The sequence below is a fragment of the Musa acuminata genome, chromosome BXJ1-7 (genome assembly GCF_036884655.1).
Source record: "Musa acuminata AAA Group cultivar baxijiao chromosome BXJ1-7, Cavendish_Baxijiao_AAA, whole genome shotgun sequence".
Taxonomy (NCBI): domain Eukaryota; kingdom Viridiplantae; phylum Streptophyta; class Magnoliopsida; order Zingiberales; family Musaceae; genus Musa; species Musa acuminata.
The window spans coordinates 6,788,959-6,815,636 of record NC_088333.1 but is presented as its reverse complement, the minus strand read 5'-3'; the positions used below and the strand labels follow the sequence as shown (position 1 = coordinate 6,815,636).

The window sequence follows — 26,678 nt, the reverse complement described above, 5'->3', positions numbered from 1 at the left end:
ACAGCAGGGAAGCATGTTTTACATCTACAGAAGTGCTCTGCCTGCCAGAGCTCATCCCAAGCTCAAGGGTGGAATATCACCTTCAGCCGCTAATGATCACATTGGCACACCAGTGCAATGCATGATATTTGCCACGCTTGGACCAGATGACATAACAATGACCATTACAGATATCAAACTTCCTGCTCGTTAGAAGAGGGTCAATTTATAGGTCGATACAAGTTGATTGTCTACAAAGAATGGCGTACATAATTATATTTACAAAGTGAAAACTGTGGCTGCACAATATCTGTGAGGGATGCTTAGCCTGCATCAAGAATGCTAAATAGGGCTTGATGCAGATGAAAAAAAAAAAGAAGAAAAAACTTGTTTTCTTCCTCTTACCCTCACATCGTAACTCCAAAAAATCGAGTTCTTTGATTTTGGTAATGCTAACCACTCAAAATGTCATGATTGCCAGAAAAGGGTTGTGTCATTGCTATACAGTGAACGGTCTTGAATCTCTAAATTTGCAACATGCCAATCAACAAGTCTTGCTTGGATACATTTACACAGAACCAGGCCAACTGGAAACAACCACCATCCACTCTCATCCCTGCTTAAAAAATAGGAAACAACCACAAATAAGTTGAAATATAGTACATAAAGATATTTTATGTAAATGCAATGAAAACTAATCTTTTAGGCAATGCCAGAAAAACTACTCACGTGCCCAAATTCCATGGTTGTAGGTTTTGATGTTTTTGACTTGAAGACTTGTAATGTACAAAGCCACATATGAAGGCCACAATCTGCAAGGTAAAGATATAAGCATCTTTTTCCCAAAATTAAAAAAAAAAACACCAAAGGATAAAAGATATTTGAAGTGCCATGAATTAAGTGAAGCTAAAGATTTTAGATAACACATTCTTCTAAGATGCATGCAATAATTATTGCTAACAACTTGTTGACCTATTATTTATTAATTGAATAATCTGTAATGGCATAAGGAACTCTCACGTCAGAAAGCCATACAATCTATAAGCCAATGATCAGTCCTAAGCTCATTAATAAGTTACAGATTGAAATATATCAAACTGCCTTAAGCTGAATAACTCAACCCTAATAAAAGGCTTAACAACTGACCTATGTTTCTCTTATTCTCAGAGAATACAGCACATAAGCTGAGAACAAAAGTGCTATATATAATATAGGAGCCACATTTTGTATTCCATATGTAAATAAATAAGAGTTGGTCTCCACATGACCTAGGTCTTATCAAGGCAAAACTTAGAACAAAGACCATTCACATGTCAAGTAAAAGCATGTCATGGATAGAACAAAATTTAACTCACACATGAGTTCAGATATGATGTGGATACATAGATCTGGAACTGGAAGATTATTGGTTTCCTCTTTGTTCTCTAGGCCTCTAGGGGAAGCTTGAAATTATTTAATTAAAAAATGAAGTGATGATTGTTTCTGGAAAAATAAAGTGCTGATTGTTGACACTGATTAACTTGTTTACAAAGATGAACAATCAATACATCATTCGTTAAATAGATCCAATTTCCTCTTTTATGCAATGTCAGTATTATTGATATTCTAATCCAGCTCAGCCCTACCAGATCTGTCGAGCAGGCATTAATTTTAATAAGCAGAGATTACAGATGAGATGCAGTTGCTTAGGCAAACAAGGATCAGTAATGATAGTTTCTTCGAAGAAGAGAGAGGATAATGGGGACTGTAAGAATTGCACATGTTCTGTCAATTGATGGAGTCTATGGCACCCAGATAAAGTAAATGCAGATTATTTACTAATAGCCAGAAAAATAAAACCCTCCAAAAGATGCTTCTCTTGTCAGCATTAAAGCATTCAAGAGTTGTATCAAGCTACAGTTTGACCAAATTATTTGGTTCTAGATCATGTAGCTCATTGCAATGTTCAGAAATTGCATGGTGGTAGAGATGAAATTAATATACCTGGTTAGGCATAAGAAAACTTCTGGATTCTTGCTGTCCAGTATCAGCTATATGTTAAATACAAATTATTATTGGGTACCTTCTTTGACACATCAGATGCTTCCTTGACCTCCAGCTATTCAAAACCAATATAAAAAGAATAAATGCCTTCCAGATACTTGGAGATCATTAGAGAAACTAAAACCCTCCAAAAGATGCTTCTCTTGTCAGCATCAAAGCATTCAAGAGTTGTACCAAGCTACAGTTTGACCAAATTATTTGGTTCTAGATCACGTAGCTCATTGCAAAGTACAGAAATTGCATGGTGGTAGAGATGAAAATTAATATACCTGGTTAGGCATAAGAAAACTTCTGGATACTTGCTGTCCAGTATCAGCTATATGTTAAATACAAATTATTATCGGGTACCTTCTTTGACACATCAGATGATGCTTCCTTGACCTCCAGCTATTCAAAACCAATATAAAAAGAATAAATGCCTTCCAGATACTTGGAGATCATTAGAGAAACTATTCGGGATGTCTTTGTTTCTATTTATGTTTTAAAGATAAGTAAGATGATATATGATGTCACATATGCCATTTAATTATTCAAAAATATTTGTATCACGAGTTCTTATTGTCTCATCACTTATTAGAGCATTATTACTGGAAGTAGTTTATGTTGTAATCAATAGATTAGGGATATTTTAAAGTTATAGTTACTCATCATACATCATTAATATACAATTTTAACAAACTAAAGAAATGACAAAGTTTGTTGTATCAAAATTGTCTTCAAACATTTTTCTGTTACTGCAATATACAATATCCTATTCTATATTTCCAACTTTGGACATCTTACAACAACTCCTTGTACCAGTATCATGTAACTATACCCATGCATTGCACGACAGAACCAGAAGAGACAACCTTCCAAACTACAGTAAATGCTACCTTCCAATACCTACATGCAATGCTGATCAAAGTAGAACTTCCAAATGTTTTAGGATAGGAATGCATTTGTTTATATTCATCATGATACCAGCAATTTCATATCTAGAATTCATCTAGGAGTTGCCATAGTTTATTACTACAAAAACACATTTGATGCTATCCCAAAACCCACAGATGTTTCACTATTCTTGATCTATCTATGTGGACTTCCATTTTCCAATGCCCATAGCTGCTTGAACCTCAGGTAAACTACCAGCACTTTGCAGTGTAACCTCTCTTGAAAGAATAATTTGTATACTTTAAAATGCATGTTAACTATGAAACATGGAATTTGCAGGAGTTAATAAAGATAAAAGTAAAAAGAAACTTTCCTATATACTTCAACTAAACTTCAGAACAAGAAAAACAAAACAAAGAAACGATGTGACAAATTATAGCGTGAGAAGAACCAAGAGAAGAAAACTTACGACATTAATCAAAGATGTAATGTTCCATAAAGCATATACACGTGCAAGGCCTGCTGAACGTCGAGGTCCGTGACTAAAAAGAGCATTGATTCCAGCAGGGAATGGTGAAAGTATACCAAGAGGAAGAACAAACAAAACTAAGAAGACATCTGCCATGGAAAACGAATATAACTGGAGCAGCGTAAGCAGCACTAAGCTGAAATCTGCCAAGAGCAATATTGATATGACCAGACCAACAAGATCCTGCAAAAAAATAAAATTAAACAAGATATTAAGAACATTGTCAACAAGTTATTCATTCACCTATTGGCATAAGAGACCTGAAATCTAAAATTAGTCGGCACCTGATGCCCAACAGGTCTAGTATTATGCACAATGAGAGAGAAAGGGTAAAATAAGTCCTTTTTCTCTGCAAGCATTCTCAGGCTGTAACTGTCTAAAACCCCTCCACTTATCCTTTTACGTGTAACAGCTTCTTTATTCCTCAGACTACCAGCTTTTGTGTTCCTGTGAGGGCTATGAACTCTGCAGAGAACATTTATAACGACATTTAAACAAATAAGAAGGAAATTCAATTTCAACTATGACTTGTTGGACAACAATGTAAATAACAATAGCAAAAGGAAACACTTTCATTAAATAATAAATAGAAATACAGAACAACTTACCGCAAAATCTGATTGACCTTCAAAGTTCTACAACCACCATCAATTGCATTAGTCTCCGTCTCTCCTTGCACAGCATAAACAACAAGACCAAGTTGACAGTAGCCCAATGTAGTAGCTTGAAACCAGGCCAGATCAATGCAAATACCACGCTGTCTCAGAGAAGGATTTGCATGAGTTTCAAGCCAGCTGAGGACAGGCATGAATGTCACTTTAAGGTGCCCATGACGAACTAGGCGCAACTGTGCATTCAATCCAGCTACCAGCCTGTACCATATTGTTGGTGGCACAGCCTGCAATTTAAAAAAAAATACATTAACATGTATTCATCAATGATGTGTTTTATATTTACAGAAATAGGTTTGAGGTTTTAAAATAAGAACTAGACCTGGCTCATAAGACTAGTCAGGACATTGTCACTGTGGAGGGAAAAAGGAGCCATGTAACTTCCATCACCTCCAAAGACTAGACACATGGGAAATCTTTGATGGAGACGAGGTGGAAGGTCTGGCCTCTTTTCATCACCACCAAGAAAAAAGTCCAAATACCCAAGCATCAGATCTGGAGTTGCAGCCACCTACAATGATAAATATTGATACATAAAAAACTTGAAATTTTGAGGTCGAATGAGAAACAAGTGGAATACTGCAAACCGCCACAAAACCTGGAGCTCATTGCAGCATATTTCTAGATATGCATTACCTACCTTCAAACTTATCGATGGCCTCCTTTCAACATGTGGCCCATTATAGAGTAGAAGGCCTTTTCCACAGAATAACTAAGCAACATTCTTATGGCAAGATCCACCTGACTCAATATTTCAAGAGGACTGGCTCCTGCCTCTCAGGGCACCTTAAATTTGCAATAACACCCCTCAAAACGTCCTAAAAATCTTCTTCAGACAATTCTAAACTACCTAAATGGTTTTCATTGTACTGACGTCATATGATGATAACCCAAATTACAACACCTTTTTAGTCCTTGCCAGTGACATCACCTACTGGCCTTAACATTGCTACCACAAAAAGCACCAATGCCATATGAGGAGAAATCTTCTCTAGTTTCAAAAATCTTCCAGACCAATATGATAACAGTGTACTAGGCAATACACTGAATTGTACCGCCCACAACCAGCCAGAAAAACAATAAAAAGTAGTTCGATATTGAGTTATGAAAAAAGTTGATTTATAGATTCATCAAGAAGCTGCACTTAGAAAAGCTGGGCCTCAAAGAGTCCCCCAGTCAAGTCTTCCAAAATTGCATGAAATGAATAAGAACTAGAATATTAGTTGGTTAGAGCGTGAATGTCTTTGCCAATAAAAAAACAGCATTATTGGTGGTGCCTTTTCTATGGCTAATACATCATAATGAAATCATGTTGAATTCTTTGACCATTTGACTCAAGATCTACAAGGAGGGAAGGCATAGGTTGTAATGTTTTATCAGTCAGAAGTCTTCTCTAACATTAAGAAGGCAACAAGTTAGGAATTTTGATGACATCTTTCTAACTTATTATCCACAAACAATATCACGTAGATGAAAAGCTTGCTAACTGCCTTGCACTCCAATTATCAATTCCATGAAAGATGGAAGTAAAAAAGCTTGCCAACTGCATTATAGAATGTAATCTCCATTTATAATTGAGCAAAAGGTGGAGGGCAATCAAAGATTTAACCATGGAAGAACAACTTACAAATAAGACAATATCCAAAAGACTGTTCAAACCAGGATGCAACTGACTTACAGAAGGCATTGAGTGACAACCAGCTAAAAATTCTTGAGGCCAATTATGAAAGAAATATATATTATTGGAGAATGACTTCATTTCAACCTTTTGTTCACTGTATTTCCTACTTTTTTAAATTATGTATCACTGTGGCTATGAATATAAGCATGTACTTTTCTTATCTATTACATCAGGTTTCCCAATAAGAGAATGTACATGCTACACTGGGGACTATGGAGTGAAACAAGGTATGGACATAGAGGCCATGCCCTTGCAGCGAATCAGTATGAATGTTCTATTTAACTTTCAGCCAGTAAAATGGGACTGTGGATAACCATCCAGGACACAAAGACCTGGCAGGTCATTGTACATGCCGAGGATCAATGTGGCATGTGGTTCTCCAAATACTATTATGTAATAGCACAATTTCGATTGGCAGAAGCCAAAAGAATTGGCCAAACTATATGACGGCACCTTCAGCAGGGGCTGGCATGATGCATGTCAATAAACTTCTGGCACAGTACATCCAGCACATGCGGACACATTCCATAGGAAGGACAGCTCTTGCCATGTGCTAATGTGCTGCACACCATTAAGCGCCATGCAAAGCTATAATAGTAGTGTGCCTAGGCATGTTCCAGCATTTATACATGTGAACATCCATGTACATGCTAGTATGTTTTCCATGTGTTCCATCCTTGAGCTTCATATGACTGTTCTTCACATAAGCCAATGAAACAACAAATAATTCAAAGGTATAAACTATACTATACAAACCTTAAGCCCTTCATAAAGTGCACGTGAGCGGCAAGAACGAAGGCATGCATGATCATACTCTGATCGAACAAATTCACGCAGTCTTTGTAACTTTTTTCTACGCCGCCACTGCTGCCATGACCAGGCAAGTGGATAGGCAAGTATACATAGAATGCTGTAGATTGCACCTTCCCACCACTGATAAGCAGCAAGGGCATTTATCTCATCAACAAATCTATTGTATGCATCCTCATATCTGTGAAAGAATACGAAAAAAAAAATATTCAAAATCAGTTTAGCTCAAGTATACTGTTTTATTTTAAATAACTGACAGGATGAAAAAACAAACATTCATCGCCAAAAGAGAATCACAAAAAAGAAAGGGTAATGTTTAACCAAGGTAAGAGATTCATAAAACATCCTACTCACACTATCTCTGTAATTTGTTCAGGGGGAGAGTGTGGAAGATGCCAAGGTTCACTAAAGGTGTTCGGGCCCATGAAGTACATTCTATGAACATGGCTTTGTGACTCCTCGACCCTGTTTGTTTCCAAAACCTATAAACAAGAAAAGATGTCATAACCACAAATGACATAATACTTGTCTTAAAAATGTAGAATAGAGAAATAACTAAGAACCTCGTTTAATGACTCCAGAAAGGGAAATGAATGATCAATTTGAGACCCATGTTGAGTTGGAGCAGGGCCAGGTAACTCATCCGTACCAACAAATTTCATCCGTGCAACACTTAGAACTAGGGCTAACAAGACAAGAAGGCTAGAAAGAAGAAGACCAAACAACCATGGTCCACCAAAAGTGTTTATCAACTCCTCAAGAGCTGTGTAACAGTGTGGCATATGATATCTTTCAGAAATACATTTGTATGGACAAGGGGTTTCAGCAACACCTCCTGTTAGAATTATTAGCAACTTCAAAAATAATATCACAGAAAATCCAATAAAAATTCATCAATTAAGCTAGCATACATTAAATGTAATACTAATATTACACCAATACCTCCAAACAAATGGATCAAAAGACTAACACATAATTTACCAAATACTCAAGAATGCAAATTCAGCTATTATAAAAATATGAAAAATAAATGTTACGCATACCTCGAACACTTGTGTATACAGCACGATGAGGAAGTTCATTAGAAGGGCATTGGAAACATAGAGTTTCATCTGATCCAGTAACATTCTTGAATGTACCCAGAGGGCATTCCTGTAGTATATAAAAAAAATTTACAGTTCATTACAAAGTGAAATATCAAGGTTATTAACAATATTGTAATATGAAAACCAAAACAAAGATACCAAAGAACAAGTATATATAGCAGAAAATAAGGACACTAATCACACAATATTGTTGACTTTCAAATGCCACCATTTGTCAACGATATTCACAACCATCTATAGTTTAAGTAACGAAAGCTACACTGGTCATTTATCAGCTTGCAGATTGCACTTGCTATCAAACAAGGATAAAAGTGCTATAGTAGCAACGTATCAATATACACATTATTGCCACATACTGTACCAATGAGAATACAACAGCACACATTAGCATGCATCAAATCTACCTTTTATGGACCTCTGCACATAGTAGGACAAGCACGGCACTGTGCAGCACTGCCTCTACATTTTGTACCAATATGTGATAACCACAGGTCTGTCACACAATATCATAGCGCTCCACCACTTCTCTCATATTCACTAATTAATACTGAATCTAAAGACGAGACTAAAATGATAATAATTAAGTAATTCGGATTCTCAGAAATCTCAAATTAGGCTCCATGGCTTTAGAATTATGAACCTTTACATTAAAATTTTAGGAGTGCAAACAATAGTTTGATACATGGGCAATTAAAAAAAACTTAAACACAGCACCATATATTGGTATTTAAAAGTTAAAACCATGGATGCACCCACCAAGCAATTTAACTTTGCAACATTTCCTTTGCTGTTATTTGCCGAAACATTTTGTCAGTTGTTTCTCTTTGTTATTTATCTTCTTTTCTCCATTTCACGTATTTTCTTCTTACATCTTCCTTATTGTCATCCCTATTTATTTGTCCACCTCTTCTATGTTATTCGTTTCCTTTTTCCCCTGTTCTATTGTTTCCAGCAATCCTATCTCATGGTAGTTGTTTCCACTAGTAAATAATAAGGTCAATTAGTTAAGATCAATTGATCTAAACATGTAAGTTATCAACATGTAAAAACAAGATGAGCCCCTTTACACACACGCACAAGCAAGATCCTTTACTATATCTATTCAAACTGATAAACAAGAAAAGTATATCAGGAATGTGCATGGTTAGCTCTCTTAAATTCATTCTAAAACTAAATGGAAAAAGGATAGTTCCTGTTCTCATTCTTGGAACAGTTTGTTACAATACATCAAGGCTTTACGAACTAGGATATAGTCATTCATCAATTCCCTTTCTGTTTTACTAGTGCTGCCACTCTCACTGAGTGAACTCTTGCGTAATACTGATATGACTGACCTAAGGTCATCATTTCATAGACTGACTAATGTCACATAAAAGGCCACCTTAGAAGAACAAATAGAACTAAAATATGTGAAGCACTATAATATTGTACAGTAACTAAACTAAATAAAAATGAGAAGAATCATATAAAATGCCTTCATGGATAGAGCACAAACTAATGAGTTACCTCGCAAAAAATTCCATACAGGCCTTTGGGGCATGCTTTTCCAGTAAGTGTTCCATTTTCCCCTGCCAAACCATGGCCTTTGCTGATGCCACCCCTGTCAGAAGAAGTGGATGATTAAGATGCAAAGCAATAAAAGTTAACCGTATTTATGTAAGATTTTCATTATTCATCAATTATTTTATATAACAAAAATATTGCAATTGTATTTTGTAAAACTTCATTAGATAGAATTCTCTTTGTTAGCTTTACTAAACAAAAAAAGAACATGTATCAATGCATTAGGCAAATTCACGAGGACAAAAGCTTCTCATCAGTGACAGGTTTAAAACACAAGTATTAATCGACTATAATGAACTAACACAAAGATGTTTCTAAAACTGAATATTAAGCATAAATAAACTATTCCAAAAGTTTAAGAAAGACAACCTCAAATAAAAGAACATCACACACAATAACAAAAGGTACATGACCAACCAGGGCCAGGATTTTGGATTTTGTTCCCAAAGGAACGGATTTGGAGGCAGGGATTAGACATAATATGTTACAATGATCTATTGACAAATTTCAACCATTATGAACAAAAATAATATGCAACTGACTAGTTGCAGAAACAACAAAAACAACATGTGAATACTTTATCATTTAACTAATGTATCCTCTTGCAAACTTACAATTCATGAAGTAGATCTTTATAGTTTTATTGTTCAATCAACATTAGGTCTTAGTGAACAAAATTCATGTGGTTTACCTGAAAAAGAATGCACAGTATCAGGTTGAGATTTAATAACCCAATTATACGTGGGTCAAGTTAGGACTGAGTAGATTGTTGTCAACCCAATAAAACCCTGACCCAAACCCAATCTAGCTGACCTTAACTAATTCAACAAGACTAAAGGTTATTCTTCTTTTTGTTTTAACTAACAAGATACTCAAGCGTTACATACTTCATCTCCATCCACATCAATCAAAATCATGCTCAACTCGGCTCCTCCACTGTTTCACTCAGGTATTGTCTTGAGAAGACATCAAAAGAATCACAAATGATATAATATTCCCAACTATGCAGGAAAACCATAATTTGCATAAAGCAAGATCACATTAATTATTAATTACTACAAAAATATTTTAAGAGAAAGAGATTGGACTTTCTCTATTCCAATAGAAGACGAGAACACATTCGTTAATACTTATCCAACCTAAGGACTTGAAAATATATTTGAACTGTGACACTGTAACAGTCTTTGCCAGAGTTCTAACAGTACAACTCCATATACCATAGACCAGTATTTAGGTGCCACACTGCCAGCCAAATCTCAAAAGGTACCATGTAATTAAAACATTGGCATGCCTAGTCATGCAAAGATATATGAATACCAAGACTTCAAATTGCAGGTTTAAAATCTAAATCCAGTGTCAATACCGGTTGGTGGTCAAACTGGTGTGGTTCCATTACGGATCAACGTACCAATACATTGTACAGATTGGTACTGCCTGTACCTCGGAGAAAGAGGGAAAGAAGCGGGAATGAGGAGAAGAGAAGGAAAAGGATAATTATTCAGAGGAGAAAGAAGAGGAATTGTATAGGTGGGGGGGGGGGGCTAGTTGTCAACACCTGATAAATACCAGCTCATGCTAATCAATATGAGAGATATTTTAAACCTTACGGAATACAACCAGGCACGAGCATGCACATGCATAGTAATAAATACATAATAAAAGCTATGACAACAGCCCTTGATTGCTGCTAACAGAAGCAAGAATTCCACATACATTCCACACAATACAATACAAATTATGCTAACTTGGTACACACATTTGAGCAGAAACATAAAAAGCTATGCATTCATGCTTGTAGGCAATGAAGTATGGAATGTGAATGTTAGCCACATAATGCTTAAACTAAGAGTCAGTTCAGTTGTCCATGAGCAAGCTGATTTCACTTAACAGAGATCAAAGTTAACCTGCATAAGAAATGTGACCTGTTGGGCCAAATAGGATCTAGTTGGAAAAGATTGGTAAGCGAAGCTTGAATCTGTATTGCTCTGTGGTTTGAGCCACAGTCTTAAGCAATATATACTCAATTTAAACCTAAACCTGCATACTGCCTAACTCTTACGGAACTAGCTGTGTTCATAGATTGACTTATATGTGCTGCAACAAGGTCATGTTGAATTGCAAGCAATTCTTGTTAAAATTACCATCAATACCAGTAACCAAGCGATTGGTCCACTTTACGATTTCGCACTACCCACAACCCAATATGATCAAAGGAAATTTCAGTTTTAGAAGCATTTAATATACTAGAGGGAAATGACTTCAATGATAACCATATCAAATTTATTGCAATATACTACTATATCAAAATCGCTTTCAAGAGAAACAAGTAGAAATTATTGACATATACTATATCAAAATAGACCTAAATAAATCGTAAATCTTGTATGGGGATAGATCTGAGTGAGATCGTACCGCATCAAGCAGGCCCAGCATATGTGATTCGTTGACTGTACTGGACCTAATATTGGAAAGAAGATTCAACTAGCTTGTGGGAGCTCCTTTCAACAAAATGCTTATCAAAGTGTATACAAAGATGTCTCTCACAATCATTCTGACATGACACAAGATATTATCTAACTAATACTATAATGAAGTCCTACAGCCTATAAATTCTTAAGGAGAGCTCACCAATCACAGCATTGTAAGGGCACAACATTCACTAATATAAACTTTCAAACTTACATAGTTTGAATGGCAACCTTATTCCATTAAGTTTAATTATTATCAGACATATAAGAATAAGACAGACATATAAGACTAAGAGAATGCAGACACAAGAACCAATCAAACCTCGTGTTTATGGTTCCCTTCACAGTTGCAAGTGGAAGATATTCATCCCCTGTAGAAATGTCGGACCAATGGAAGTGAATCCTTCCACCACCACCTCCTCCACCACCACTTTGACTGCCATGCCCACCAACACTTGAAAGGATAGAAGAATCACTGAGGGTCAAAGAATGCAAAAATAGAAGAATAGTACCACCAGAACCACCACCAGGCCCTCCATCAGATGAGCCAATAGTGACACCAGCTTCCATGAAGTCTTCACCATCTGCTTCAACTGAGCCATAAACAGACAAACTAACCAATGGATGCTCCATCGACCCTATCACTGTAAAGGTAATCATGATAGCATGATAATTCCAAGCCGAAAGCATCAACATAATGTAAAAAAGTATATAACATATTTCCAGATATCAGAATTCATATTGTACATGAACTTTTACAACTACATACTAGCAAAATATGTCAAAAAACGTAATTGATGGTAGATAAGATATACCTATGATACCACCACCACCAGTCGAGGATGGTACAGTGTCATTACCACTACCACTACCAAGCTCACATGGCAATTCAGCATTTCCATAAGCAATGCCACCCTTGACAATGCTTCCACCATAACGGCCATCTCCACCCCTCCCACCGTGTCCACCACCACCACCTAGACCATTGCCTAATATATTTCCCCGCCCAACACCACCTTTGCAGCCTGCATATGAGTAAAACAAGAAAAATTCAAGTTAAATTTATCGATTAGTCACTTAAACATCATAGTTGATAAAGAATAAAATAGGAAAAAACTGAACAAGAGACAAGAAAAAAATCTTAAACCTTATCAAATTTCATAGGAAAACACTTATGTTCAAAAAACCTCTTAACCTACTTAAAATGAAAAATTAAAGAGACAAGTCAGCCAGCTGGCAAGCATAAACTGACCAGACATGTTGGCCAATTGAAGTATTGAAGTATTGAACAATCTACAATGATGATGAAAAGAAACAAATAGTGTATATGAGTTTTGTTCAAAGATTTTTTCATTTAAAAAATAGCTTAAAATAAATAAAGTACACTTTTCATTTGACCACTTTCATGATAAACATGACAGTAAAGCCTATAGTTGCTAAATGGGTAACTATCAAAAAGTGACAATACACACATTTATGGAATATGGATAGCCAAACACACCCGAAACATATATTAGGAAGTGATTAACTCCAACAAATCATAGTTTCATCCCTCAATCAAACCAAACATGGCAGGAGAATCAGGGAACCACCAAAGGAATCTTAGTAATTCTAAAATCGATAGAGAACAAGACTTGTAATTGATTTTGATGTTATTAGTGTATTGTGATGGATTGAACCATAAAAACACAAACAAACACTTACAATTTTGTCAAAAGAAATATGCTAACTAGAACCAGCCTGCATAAGTTGACCAAATTTGGTCCAAACACTCAAAAGCAACTAAATCCTTTAATGAATCAATGGAATCAAAACATCTATGTTGCCAGGTAGCCAGTACTTTTAGGCTGGCATAATATAACCCACTACACTGTTTATTTCATTAATAACTGAGAAAGACTACGCACTTAAAATCAGTGAGGGAACAGAACATAAATGGTGTATGTAATATATGTAAGACATCATCATTATCTTTAAACCAGTTTGAAGTAAATAGATCATACCCAAACCAGTTGCACTAATTCTTCCAGTAGGAGACACAACTACACTTCGTGCCCTATGGAAATGAACAACAGTTCCTTGAACAAGTCCAGCAACATCAATATCTTCAACACGACAAATCTGAAAAGAAACAGACACCCACAAGTAAAATTCTAAGGCAAATCGAAATCCTAGAAGAAACAGAGTTGAAATAAATAAATAAATAAACAAATGCAAAATGAACTACCTGAAGGGTGAAAGATAATGAAGAATTAACATTGCAATCTTCTGGTGGATGAATCAATTCCAAAGGACAATCTTTTTCCTCACAATTCAGCCTAGGGGCCCTAAGACCACATATGATCAATGAATTCAACTATATAACCAGACATCATAACACAATAATACACAAGCAATGCACACAGATATTTCTCAAAAGAAACAAAGACAAAAACTAACAAAACCTACATGTCATCACCGGACGCATTTATTAGTGGACCCCTCAAAACAGAACCAGGTCCAACCTACAGAAAAACCAAATAGTAACTATACATTATAAATAAAAATATAAGAAACAAAAGTTCTTGAGATGGTGGATCTAAAGGGTGGAAATATGGGATGATGAGTTTGTTCATGAAGAGAAGTTTTAAAAGCAATTATTAGCAACCATATGATGCAAGTTAATGCAATGAATCCAGTCTGTACAAAGTAAAAGGCAAGCATCTGTAGGAATAATATTCATCAGTTATTAACATCATTTTTCATCTTGACTAAAAACAGAAAAACATTCTTGGGTACACAACCAGATATAAATTTCCAAAAGCTTGAACATAATATACATTGAGCGATTCCAAAAGGTTGGCGGCGGTGATCAAACTCATGTTAAGCTATGCATACATGTTTGCGAAAAAAGGTGGCTGCACGCATGAGGCTCTTTCCAAGGTATAATAAACAGCCTTACCCTGCAAGCAGAGACTGTCTCCAAGATTCAAACCCATAATAGTCTCATTGGTTGAAAATTTAACCTATAAGAATCCCTTTGAACTACATACCAAAATACTCTTCTTTAACAATCACCTGGAATCTGCATGTGCCAATAGGGAAGGCTAAATCACTAGAATTACTTCCTAGAGAAGATATGCATGTGAATCATCTAATATGATCCTCAAAAGAAAAACAAAAGGTGCGCCTCATATCTACACCTTGCAAAAATACTATTTTGATTTAATAGCCTTTTAGCCCCAGTCCCAGGAGTCCACAAACTTCTAGATAAAAAAAGGTTTCAGAATGCCAGATGTTCATTCAGCAAATGATCTTCTAAGTATTCTACAATGTATAAAAAAAGGAAGAAATTTCCATTATATCAAACGGCATACATGACACACACATAAACACGTAGACTCGAACCTCAGACCTATCACTTATGTAACAATACACTAACTAACTCGGATGTCTCAGCAGAGACAAATATTTTACAATATCAACCAATAAAAAAGACTCTGTATTAGTTAACCCTAATTCAACCATTAAAGCATCAAAAAGAAAGTTCCCTTGAGTGGTACACAACCATGTAACTATTTAACTCTGAAGCTACTGTCTAGGACCTTTATTAAGATTCCAAGAACAAGATGAACAAAGGAAAGACTAAATCATTCCTCAGCCAGTATAAAATCTTATAATATACAGTATAATATAATTAACAAACAGACAAAAAAACATTGTCTGCTAAGTTCTACCAGTGTTCATGACTATATTATGAGGTAAACAAAAATATATAGATGACCAAGGATGTATCTGTAGCGATGAAAAATATATTCAACTATGTACTCTTCAAAATAAGTGAAATTCATGTGTGGCCCTCTAAATTACCTAAAATCGCGAGCTTATAGAAATTATATAGTTTATTCCAAGGTTCGCAATACCGTACCGTACCGGTATTTCGACCTGGGCTCGGTACCGGTATGGTACGGTATACCGAGCGGTACACCCAGGTGTGTCGAGTACTATAGCAGTGCTACAATGCTACAGTGCACTCGAACCGGTAACAGACGGTCCGCGTACCAACAACCTATCGGACCGGTACATACCACCTGTACCGGGCAGTACTGTTCGGTACAGCAGACCCTGGTTTATTCACACTCATGAAATTGCTCGCAAGGAACACATTTTTGCATGAGTTACAAAAAAAAGTAGCAATCCACCAGTCAATCTCAAGTACAAAGGATTAGACGTGTCATACATCATGGTTTTGCATTACAAATAACTTGTACACATAAATGCATGACCAGCGTTACATGTAGATATACAAGATAAGCAATTTAGCATTAAGTTATAAATACATGATAACAAAAGGTGGAAAGAGAAAAAAAAAAGACAATTTTTGATCAGAAACAAGAACAGGTACATCATTGAGATAATATTGAGATAATATTGTGCAGATTGCCAAAAATAACTATAAAACAATTTAATGTTCAAATTAACAAATATGACAATTGCCAAGATTAAAGGATGTACATCATTACTCAAGGATAAAAGAATCTTCATGACATATTCGACTGCAACAGATCTTGTGACCAAAACTATTATGCAATTACATATACTAAAGCATATACACATTGCATAAACACTATATCTTACATGGATGCTGTAAAAGAGTGACAATATCAGACGTTGTGCCTCAATTAGATCTCCAGGTCCAGATAAATTAAGCAGGCCTTGACCATGAACTCCAAGATTGGCATTAGAATGTATCATGGAAGATTCCTGACATAGAAACAAAGCTAGAAAATAGAGCTTCTGCCATCTTTTGCGCACTACTTATCTTTTTTTGGGGAAAAAAAAAAGGACTAATCACCAAACAAAATTCATTACAAACTTAGAATCATTAGACTACCTTCAGAACAATCAAATTACTCGCCTCAAGTAATGAGGTTGCAACTAATGCATCCCCACCACCATTAATGAACATTTTCGAATTCCACATCAAAAGCATCTTCACAGACATTCGTAAAGCCCCAAACACCTAAATTCCAAAAACAAAATGAAAAATGCTGATATCAGATTAATGACATACAAGAGAGCAAGATATATATTGAAAGAAAGAAGTGAGCAGTATACTATGAAAAAAAAGAGTGAAAGACAGTGGTGAAAAAGATATTTAACTCATTAAATTCATTAAACAACCAAAACGCATCTATGAAGATAACAGCAGGCAAAGATGATGGATTCTACTTGATAATGTGTTGGTACATAACTACATACAAGAATTGACTATTTATATGAGAAAATTTTCAGGATATTTTATCATGAAACATGATCAACCAACAGTTAGTTTACTAAAATTGTCATCAGGATGAATTCAAATTTATATTTGCACTTTCTTAAGCAATTGCAAATAGTACAACTAATTCAGAACAATTTCACCAATTAACAGGACTTCAAAGTTCCATAATGACTATTCATTACAGTCAAAAGGAACAAAGTCCAAGCATGTAAATGCTAGGTACAAGCAAATTTCAACCTCATGGAATGCCAAAGCATAGTTTTATCCTATAGTTCATTTTCCAAGTTTGCTTCAATTTTTGTAAACAGCCAGTTACGGTGCTAAACAGGTCAGTCAGCAAGCTGTTGATGCAACTATATCAAATTAAACACAAAAACACACAGAGAAAAGAACATATAAAGAAGCAAAAGTGCAGATTACCATTCACTATATGTGGCAACAGAAGCAAATGCCTAGTGACAATTTGCTTGAGTCGACATAGAAAAGACAAGAAACAAATACTTAGAGTGGGTGTGTGGGGGCACCTTAATTATTGAGTCACTCATCAAAAGTTCTTCAGCCAATAGCTCAAACTCGGAGTAAGGGTAACGAGTCAGACCAAATGCCAACATACCACCAGAAAGAAGGCTAAGTTGTCCTTGAACCTGAAAAGAATATAGTAAAAGGCAAATTCAGAAGCATGTGAATGACTTATCACGATATGAATTTAATTATTGGACATTAGAAACAAAAGAACTTTGTTTTGTTACCATAAACGACAAAAGAAGTACACAGTTACCCACATCAAAGACATTCAAACATATACCCACATCTAAGTCATCTATATCAACCGTTTTGTGCAACATTTAAAACAAGCAATACCATGCATAGAAACATTTAGAGCAAATACATAATCATGTTCTAATGTGACCCAGAAGAACAATTCACCAAAAAGCAGGTTTCAATGGACCATTAAATACAAAACTAGATGCCTTTCAAATCACAATGATTATGGCAGACAACCACAATCAACTATTATATGACCCACATTCAAATTTTTAGTATATCTTAATTAGCCATGACAGATGGAGCAAAACTGAAGCATATTTTCATAATAAAACATGAATCTTACTAGTCAAAGGAGTACTTGAACCCAGATAAATGATAAATAACAGGGTCCAAAGTAAGCAAAGTTAGGTTAACTATTTTGTCAGCGCTTTCTAAATTTACCTAATTTTAAAGTTACAGCCGTTAGAATCCATTGAGAATGGTAAAATAAACAATTACATACAACAATATAAGACAATTTATGTACAAAATATCATTTACATACCTATATCACTTGTTTTCAAGATCAATAGAGAAATATAATCATATAGCAATTCTAAAAGACAAAGGAATACATGACACCAATTGCAAAATATATGGATCAAGATGACATTACATGCATAAGTTAAATTTCACTTGTCTTTTGTAACTTCCCCAAAAAATAACTTTTTAATGAGCATAAATGTAAAGCTATAAATTTATGATTTGGTCTTAGCATACACTTGACCATTAACAATACAGAATTGATTGTATATTCTTTAATCACACAGATATAATGTTATTTTGGATATTTAAATTAAACTACATAAGCAATTGCATATGCCTTAGCATTCCACATATGCACCATGTGATAACTTGACCACCCACATACTGCAAATCCCTTTTCTAATATATTGATTTCATATTATGATTAAAAGATTTTTTGACTGGTCTCCGCCAGCATAAGGGATTTGCACAAACTAGTGTGCCAAGCTATATCATGCAGTAGTGATTGCAAAAGGCGCTCGGGCGCTCGCCTAGGCGCTCGGGCGAGGCGAGGCGAGGCCCGAGCGCCTCGCTAATGTCCCAGGCGACGCGCTTCAAACAGGCGCCGCCTAGGTGCTCGCCCGAGCCCAGGCGCTGGGCGCTTCGGGAGAGCGCCTGGGTAAACCAAGGCGACCGAACCAGAATTTTAGGTCTGGTTCGATCTTGGTTCGGTTGTTAGTTGGTTCAATCGAACCAACTAAACCGATATAACCCCAACCCTAACCCTAACCCAACACTAACCTGTTGTCGCTGCCGCTCTCGATCGCGATCGCGATCTCGTCGCTCGCTGCCGCTGCTCCCGCTGTCGCTGCTCGCGCCTCCCGCGAGCCTTCCCGCTGCTCGCGCCTCCCGCAAGCCCTCTCGCTGCTCGCGCCTCCCGCGAGCCCTCTCGCTGCTCGCGTCTCCTGCGAGCCCTCCCGCGAGCCTTCCCGCTGCTCGCGCCTCCCTCGAGCCCTTCCGCGAGCCTTCCCTCTGCTCGCGACTCCCGCTGCTCGCGCCTCCCGCGAGCCCTCCAAGCTGCCGTGAGCCCTCCCTCTGCTCGCGACTCCCGCGAACCCTCCCGCTACTCGCGCCTCCCGCTCCCTTTCCTTTTCCCCCCGCCGCTCGCCGCTGCCGACGCTGCTTCCTTTCTCCGTCAAGCTCAGACTGCTCAGTATACTCTTAAATCTTAATATTAAGTTTATTTGAATTTTGAAATGATTAATTTTCATTAATAGATTAATAATATATTATTTTTATTTTAATGTTATTAATTTTGTGATTTTGTATCTTAGATTTTTTTTAATTTAATAGCATATTTTTATTTAAAAATTTAAATAATTATATTATATATTTTTATATTTTAGCGCCTCGCTTCGCTCGGGCGAGCGCCTAGGCAAGCGCCTAGCGCCTCGGGCATTTTTGGACCTTGGCGCCTTTTGGCGCCTAGCGCTTTTTAAATCACTGTCATGCAGACAACATATCAAAAACCCATAAACCCAATATAAAAACCTTGTAAATGAGAACAATTATCTCTTTAAAACATGTCCTAACCAAGCAAAAGCACAACATGCACCACTAATATTCAAAAACATATTATAGACATTTTGAGTAACACAACAGATTAGGCATGTTGTGACATGTAGTCATAGCAGATGTTTTGGTATATGACTATTGATCAATGACCAAAATAATATAAAAGAACAAGAAACTGACCTGTACGCGACTCCAAAGTAAAGGAACAGCAACTTTGGCACAATTTGTAATGAAAACATTAGTCCAAAGTGGCTGATAAGGGAACTCTAGTAAAAGTGTGTCAGTCTGTGTTGACAAGTTATGGTTGCTAACTATAAGGCTCTTGGGAACTGCATCATAAAGAGTCCCTGCAGCTCCAGCATTTTCAGGGCAACCAAAACTCCTTCCACCTGCACAGACAATATCACTATACAGCATCCAAGAAATTCAAAATCCAGCGACATTAACAAGAAAAGTGCTAACAGTTATCATTAAGTCCAAGAATGGAGAATCTGAAAAACAAAGAATGCACTTAACATATGAAAACCATGGTTTTGAAGTGCTTAAGCATAAGATTTTTGGCTTACCCTGGTAAGATAAATTGGATACATTACAACTCAGTTCCAAATAAAAGATTATAAGAACATTAAAAGGTATATAAAGGAAAGCAATCAAACAGTGACTAAGGGACTATCCAAAGTATTGGTGTTCCTTACAAGTTCTCTCATTCAGCTGGGGGAACATAAAAGGAGGTGTTGGTTCTAGAAAGTCAAGATACAAAGCAAACTGTAAATGGTTCAAGCAAGATGGAGATGAAGTGTGCTTCCCTAAGTAACAACCATTAGCTTAGTCTAGCAGGAATTTGTATCCAAGCAAGTTTAAATTAGCTAAGAAAAGAATAACCACGCAAGAATAAAACAAAAATAGCAAAAATAGATCAGCATGCAAAATAAGAATCCTGCAGTGTGCATGCATATGGTTAAATGCACAAATAACAGGCACATGAAAATTAACGTATGCAAAAGTAAAATAAACAAATAAGTACAAATATCAATCAATACTCGAAGATGGACAACCATAACTTACCGTGAACAAAAACACGTGGATCATCATGCCAGCTAAAAACTGCAATAGAAACACGTCCTCCTCCGCCACCAGCCAAACCACTACCACCAGAAGCACTTATTTTTCCAGTGCCCTTCCTGCTCTTCAAGGAGGAATTAAATAAACCCCACACACAGTTCATGATAATTTAATATGAGCATCAAACATCATTTCGTCATTAAACGAATTATACAAGTTTCCATGGAAAAATAAGGGCAATAATTGACATGCACTTATACTATGTCAATAAGAAGCTAAAAGATGCATGATATCTTTCCTGCTTAGTCTTGAATCTTGACATTGGCCTAGGTAACTGGACTATTTCATCAACCTTCATATAGGCTTATAAGACTAAAGAAGCTGTCGAGTCGCTAGGACTGCACAAGCTTGATATGTTTTCCCATAGATATATGTGAAATGTCTAACACAAGTGTATGTAAAGTGATTGTTCAAAGTGATTGCCAAGAAGCTTGGAATTATCATACATACATATGTATAATCATGTAGGTTCATTGTGACAAAACTAAGTAGGTTGCCCACATAATAAATAGTTGTATGTTATTACAGCTTATATGGTAAGAATCATCCTAGCATCATAAGGGCGTCATAAGGCATCTACAAAATTACATTTATTCTATAAACTATAAGATATCCTAAAGTTGCTCTAGAACAATTTTTCTCCCCATATGAATGCAAGTTTTCTATTTTTCAAAAATAATATAATATTTTCCAGACAGAAACAAAGCCAAAAAGTGAGCTGACTTATAATCAGGTTCATCAATATGGTAAACCTAGGCAACTAGGCTACCATCAGGGAGTCAGGCTAGGTCTAATTCCCAGGATGACTCACGTTATTTGAAAATACGTAGTCCTAGAATAAAAACAGTAACACCAGCCATATGCAAAATAATGGAAAAATTAAAACCAAAATAATTGGGAGAAGGATAATCTGGATCTCAGAAAGTAATCTCACTCGATCAGTTCCTAGCGAATATCATAACAGAAAAGAAAATAAAAAAACAACAGCAATTCTTATATCATCAACAGGGCACGGTCGAATGGGCAACACTTTACACATGCCACCTAGGATTAGATCACAGAGCTAGAGGATCCACGCATATCGATTATGGTCGGAAAGATAGAGGAAAGGGAAGGGCAATCAAAGACTTTTGAGTAGATGCAGCCGAGCCTCTACCATGTCAACACTAGTATGAGCTCATTGTACTCGATCTTATGGTCTAGATGTACGATGATAATTGTGGTCTTGATGTATGATGATAATTGTTCTTTTTTTTCCCAAGTCTTATTGCTTTTATGATATAGAGCAATAGATCAATAACAATAGCCAAAGTTCTAGTACACTGCAACGATGCAACCTCCGCAACCTTACATGTCTCAATCATACTTGCCTTAGGAGGCTGCTCTGTCATGACCCAAGCCTGATGGGCAAACTGGTTTATCAACTTTGTTTAGCCCATATCACTGGTCAAAATGCTTAAACTGAAGTTGACAGTAATACACTCATCAAACCTCTATAAGTCAATATTAATCTTGCTCACTTTCGATATGGGACTAATCAGGGTTTTACAATCTCCCGACCCAGCATAACCTAGATAAAACCCTAGCATGGTTCATGTGAGGAGTAGCCCAATGGTGGCTCCGCGCCATGACAAGTCCTCTGACTTCATCCACGAGTAGCCCTTTCCTACTCGAACTCTCTCACCAAACTCAAATACTAAATCGGCTCTAATACCAAATGTCACGACCCAGGCCTGATGGGCTTTGTCCCAGACCACCGACCAAAATGCTTAAGCTGAATTTGATAGTAGTATACTCATCAGACTCTTATAAGTCAATCTTAATCTTACCCACTTTTGATGTGAGACTAATCAGGGGTGTTACAATTGTAGCACCCTAATTAGTCCCACATCGGAAGTGGACACGACTAAGATTAGCTTATAAGGGTCAGATGAGTATACTATTATAAATTTCAACATAAGTATTTTGGCCAGTGGTTTGGGCAAAACGAAGTTGATAGACCAATTATCCTATCAGTCCTGGGTCATGACATTTGATACCAAAGTCGACATAGTATTTAAGCATGATGAGGGAGCTCGAGTAGAAAAAGGTTGCCCGTAGATAGAGTCAAAAGACTCGTCACAGCATGGAGCCACCACTATGCTACACCTCACATGCATCATGCTAGGGTTTGGTCTGGGCTATGTTGGACCTTGATGAGAACATCAAGCCCCTGAGTGGGAAAAATTATAGCACCTCGATTGATCGTACATCGAAAGTGAACAAGATTAAGATTGACTTATAAAGGTATGATGAGTGTATTACTATTAACTTCAGCTTAAGCATTTTGGCCAATGGTTTGGGCCAAACAAAATTGATATGCTAATTAGTCCATCAGGCCCGGGTCGTGACATGCTTAGATTGCTCATTAAAATAAAGGTCTAGACGATAATGTTTCTGAATAGGTTTGGTTTCTTATACTCTTAAGGCCAAACCAAAACCATGCACTAACAAACATGTATGCCACTAGTTAACAATTTATTTGTTACGAAGCCACCCTTTTTCTTTGTTATTTATTCTCTTCCTACTTTTCACAACACAATCTCACCTTGAGAGTGAATAAAGTATAAGCAGTGAAAGAACCTTATTAAGTCATTCTGCAATGAATTTATTTGGTGTCAATTGGATGCTCACAATTTATGGTTTCTAATGCTTTATAAACGGGCCAAATCATACCATGCAGCCCAGTAAATTATATTGCAAACAAATGATTGCAAAAATCTAGAGGGTTTATCTCCAAGAGACAGGAACCATGTCATCAGACCCAATCACCCAGCAACTTAGGTTTAGGACCAATTCAACCAAGAAATTTCTATAAAAGAAGATACAAATTTTAAAAGCATATACAAGACTCTCTAAGCAATTCAATCCTACGAAATTGGTAATTCAAAGGTCACACTGATCGATGATGGGAATAATAAAATAGAAAATCATTTTAGAATCCCCATTCATCAATTACTTGGCTCTTCATCAATTACTCGGCACTTCTTCTCTTACTAAGTTGGATTTCTATCGGTAACATGGCCCTCTCACAGCAGCTTGTTCATCAGGAACTGGCTCATCCTACTACAGTTACCACAGCCTCTCGGACTAGGTGAAATACAGCATTGTGCTCCCACTTTTTGAGCATCTTTCACATAGGCTTCCAACAAGGGTCAGATGAACTCAATCTCTCACAAACAATCAATATTGCAGTATGCTGGCCCATGTTTTCATTTCTTTCAACAAGATTTGCAAGATATGCATGAAGATCAACCAAATCTAAACCAAAAGCCTCCAAACTTTTGTGAAATTCACAAATTGCCTCACGTCTAATTGAAATCAGTGTGTCCAATCTCAGAATCATACAATTCAAAGAAACCAATTCTAACTCAATTGATTGGTGTTCCAACCAATTACCAGTTGATTGCTTCCAGTTTTAGACAACCCTCCAATTACTGATCAAGCTTAACAAATTAGACATCCAACCAGCCAACTTTCCAACTAATCCCAGTCCAAAAAATTTACATAATCCATTATGCTTAATACAGGCCAGATCACAACCAAAATCATATAACTAATAACAAACCTAAACCTAGGAATCTTAATATTTCTACTATGCACCAACAAAACTAGTTAAATCAATCCCAAACGTCATTTCAAGCAACCAGTATTTCTTATTTCCCTTTACCCTCAAACACACATATGTCTCCTATAATATTCTCCTCTACGGGTTACAAGAGTGGTTTCATTTGTTAACTCATGCTTGGACATGCAACCTAAACGTAGACCAATAAAGCAGATGCTGATATGGAGAACCATGTGACTTGGATTTAAATGTCAAATAGAAAAACATATTTCTTTTACTCTAAGTTTAAGTTACTAAAAAAATACTGGTCTGTAACTACCACAATAATTTAAACTGGCAAAATCATATGTGAAAGTATATATTGTAATGGTCAACACTGTAGTTTCTACTGCCCCAAGCTGAATCTGAGGAAGTAGTGCTTATTCATGGAGAACAGTTTTAGCATTAGCTACTTCAGGAAATCATAATTTTTTAGCCTTTTGTTTTAGATCAAAATTTTATATTTCTGTGCTGAAATAGCATCCTGATTTTATTGTGTTACCTAAAGTTGAACAAAGCATCCAGGTTTATGATGTTTATGATAAGTACTACCAGCAATCAGCTAGTATAATTTCCACCAAACAATGCTGTGTGTGCAATATAATTACCAACTATAGGCCAAGTATGCTAATTTGAGATCACAGTCCGCTTACATTTTAGCCGCACTGATGAAGATGCTCCCACCTGACCCTCCACCACCTAGAGAGCCACCCTCACCACCATCCGCTGTAATACTACCGTTAACCTCAATCACATCATTGACCACCAAGTAAACCCGTCCACCCCCTCCCCCTCCATAATCCTTCTCCGTGCTTGTCGAGCTGCCCTTGCTGCCGTAGTTGTCAGGTTTCATCAGCGTGGACCAGGAATATGCATCCCCTCCCCAGGAGTCCTCCTGTGTCTGCCCCTCTTTCACCACGCAGCTAGCGCCTCTCCCACCATGCCCACCGCCATCCCCATTAGTCCCCGTGGGAACCCCACTGGTCTGGGGAGGCGGATCCCCCGCCAGCGCTACCGTATCAATCGCCGCACCCTCGGCGAGGCTCATGTTGCCCGCCTGCATGCGGACAGTCCCAGCCGCAATCTTGGCATTCCGCCCGATCCGGATCTCCCCCGTAAGATTGACGACGATGGAGCACCCGGCGACGGAACAACTGAGCACCACGTCGGGGTAGAGAACGAAGCTGCCGTGCGCCTTGGCAAAGAAGTCGCTGGACAGCTGCACACTGGTGTGGAGCTCGCAGAGGGTATTGAAGTCGCCGGTGCCGCCAAGGTCGCCCTCGCAGGAAGACGAAGGCGGGTCAGGGGGCGATGGCGGCGGGGCGGGCGGGGAGTAGTCGTGCCACAAGGATTCATAGCTCAGGATCGAGAACCGCTCACTGCGATACGGCCCGTCGTCGTCCGCCACAGTCGCATCAAGAGCGGACGCCAGCCGAGGGTTGTCGATATCAGGGAAGATGAGGAGGAGGAGGAAGACACGGACGACGACGACAGACGCGGCGGCCATGGGCGGGGGAAGGGGAAACTCATGAGAACTGGGGAAACCCTAGGGCGTCGATCGGGCAGGAATTTGGGGAAGAAACGATCCCCAAACCCAGCGTTGGGTTGGATTGGATTGGGGGCTTCTCCACTCTTCTTGCTTTGCTTTGCCAAATTTGACGAGAGGACCGAAGAGAAGGCGATACGGGGATCGCTCGCATCAAGCAGATGCTGCTATTTACGGTCGCCCGAGAGGGATGCGAACAGAGAAGAGGGAAAAACATGGGCGAGACACGAGTCGGCAGGCGAGAAAAGGAGAAGAGAAGGGCGGTGAGCGCACCGGTCAGTTGTGCGGACAGACCAAACCCGCCTCGTGATTCGTAACCCGTTGATGAGATAATGTTGTTACGTGGCGAAACGTTGATGATGGAGCTTGCGTTCCCTGTTCGAAGACGGACAGCGTAAACCGAGTTTTGCGGGGTCTTTTTATAGAATTTCGGGTTGTTAACATCACTTAATTTGCTAAAAATAAAAGGATGAACTTTTGAAGGAAAAAAAAAACCCTTAATTATATAATTACTTTTAATGATCAAAATAA

The 26,678-nt window shown here is 37.5% G+C and overlaps 1 protein-coding gene across 3 annotated transcripts; it reads right to left on the bottom strand.

The window, feature by feature from the left end:
* Positions 1-171: 171 nt before the first annotated feature.
* On the bottom strand, positions 172-26,410 carry LOC135582680 (uncharacterized). Of its 3 annotated transcripts, XR_010514980.1 has the most exons (23): positions 25,255-26,410; positions 20,899-21,014; positions 20,014-20,222; positions 17,511-17,630; positions 16,597-16,725; positions 16,341-16,466; positions 14,172-14,227; positions 13,951-14,050; positions 13,727-13,844; positions 12,539-12,748; positions 12,046-12,367; positions 9,199-9,292; positions 7,630-7,738; positions 7,150-7,421; positions 6,941-7,068; positions 6,533-6,767; positions 4,418-4,606; positions 4,033-4,322; positions 3,709-3,889; positions 3,365-3,607; positions 2,292-2,409; positions 1,963-2,077; positions 709-791 (listed from the first exon to the last, which is right to left on the bottom strand). XR_010514980.1 is itself a non-coding variant. In XM_065191407.1 (22 exons), exons 1-22 carry the CDS (start codon positions 26,106-26,108, stop codon positions 448-450), a joined length of 4,332 nt encoding a protein of 1,443 aa, XP_065047479.1. In that variant the 5' UTR covers positions 26,109-26,409; the 3' UTR covers positions 172-447. The 3 variants fall into 3 exon arrangements, 1 of the variants encoding a protein (XP_065047479.1); XM_065191407.1 differs by lacking the exons at positions 1,963-2,077; positions 2,292-2,409 and adding an exon at positions 172-595 and having other exon boundaries at positions 25,255-26,409; XR_010514979.1 differs by having other exon boundaries at positions 1,963-2,409.
* Between the last annotated feature and the right edge of the window lie 268 nt (positions 26,411-26,678).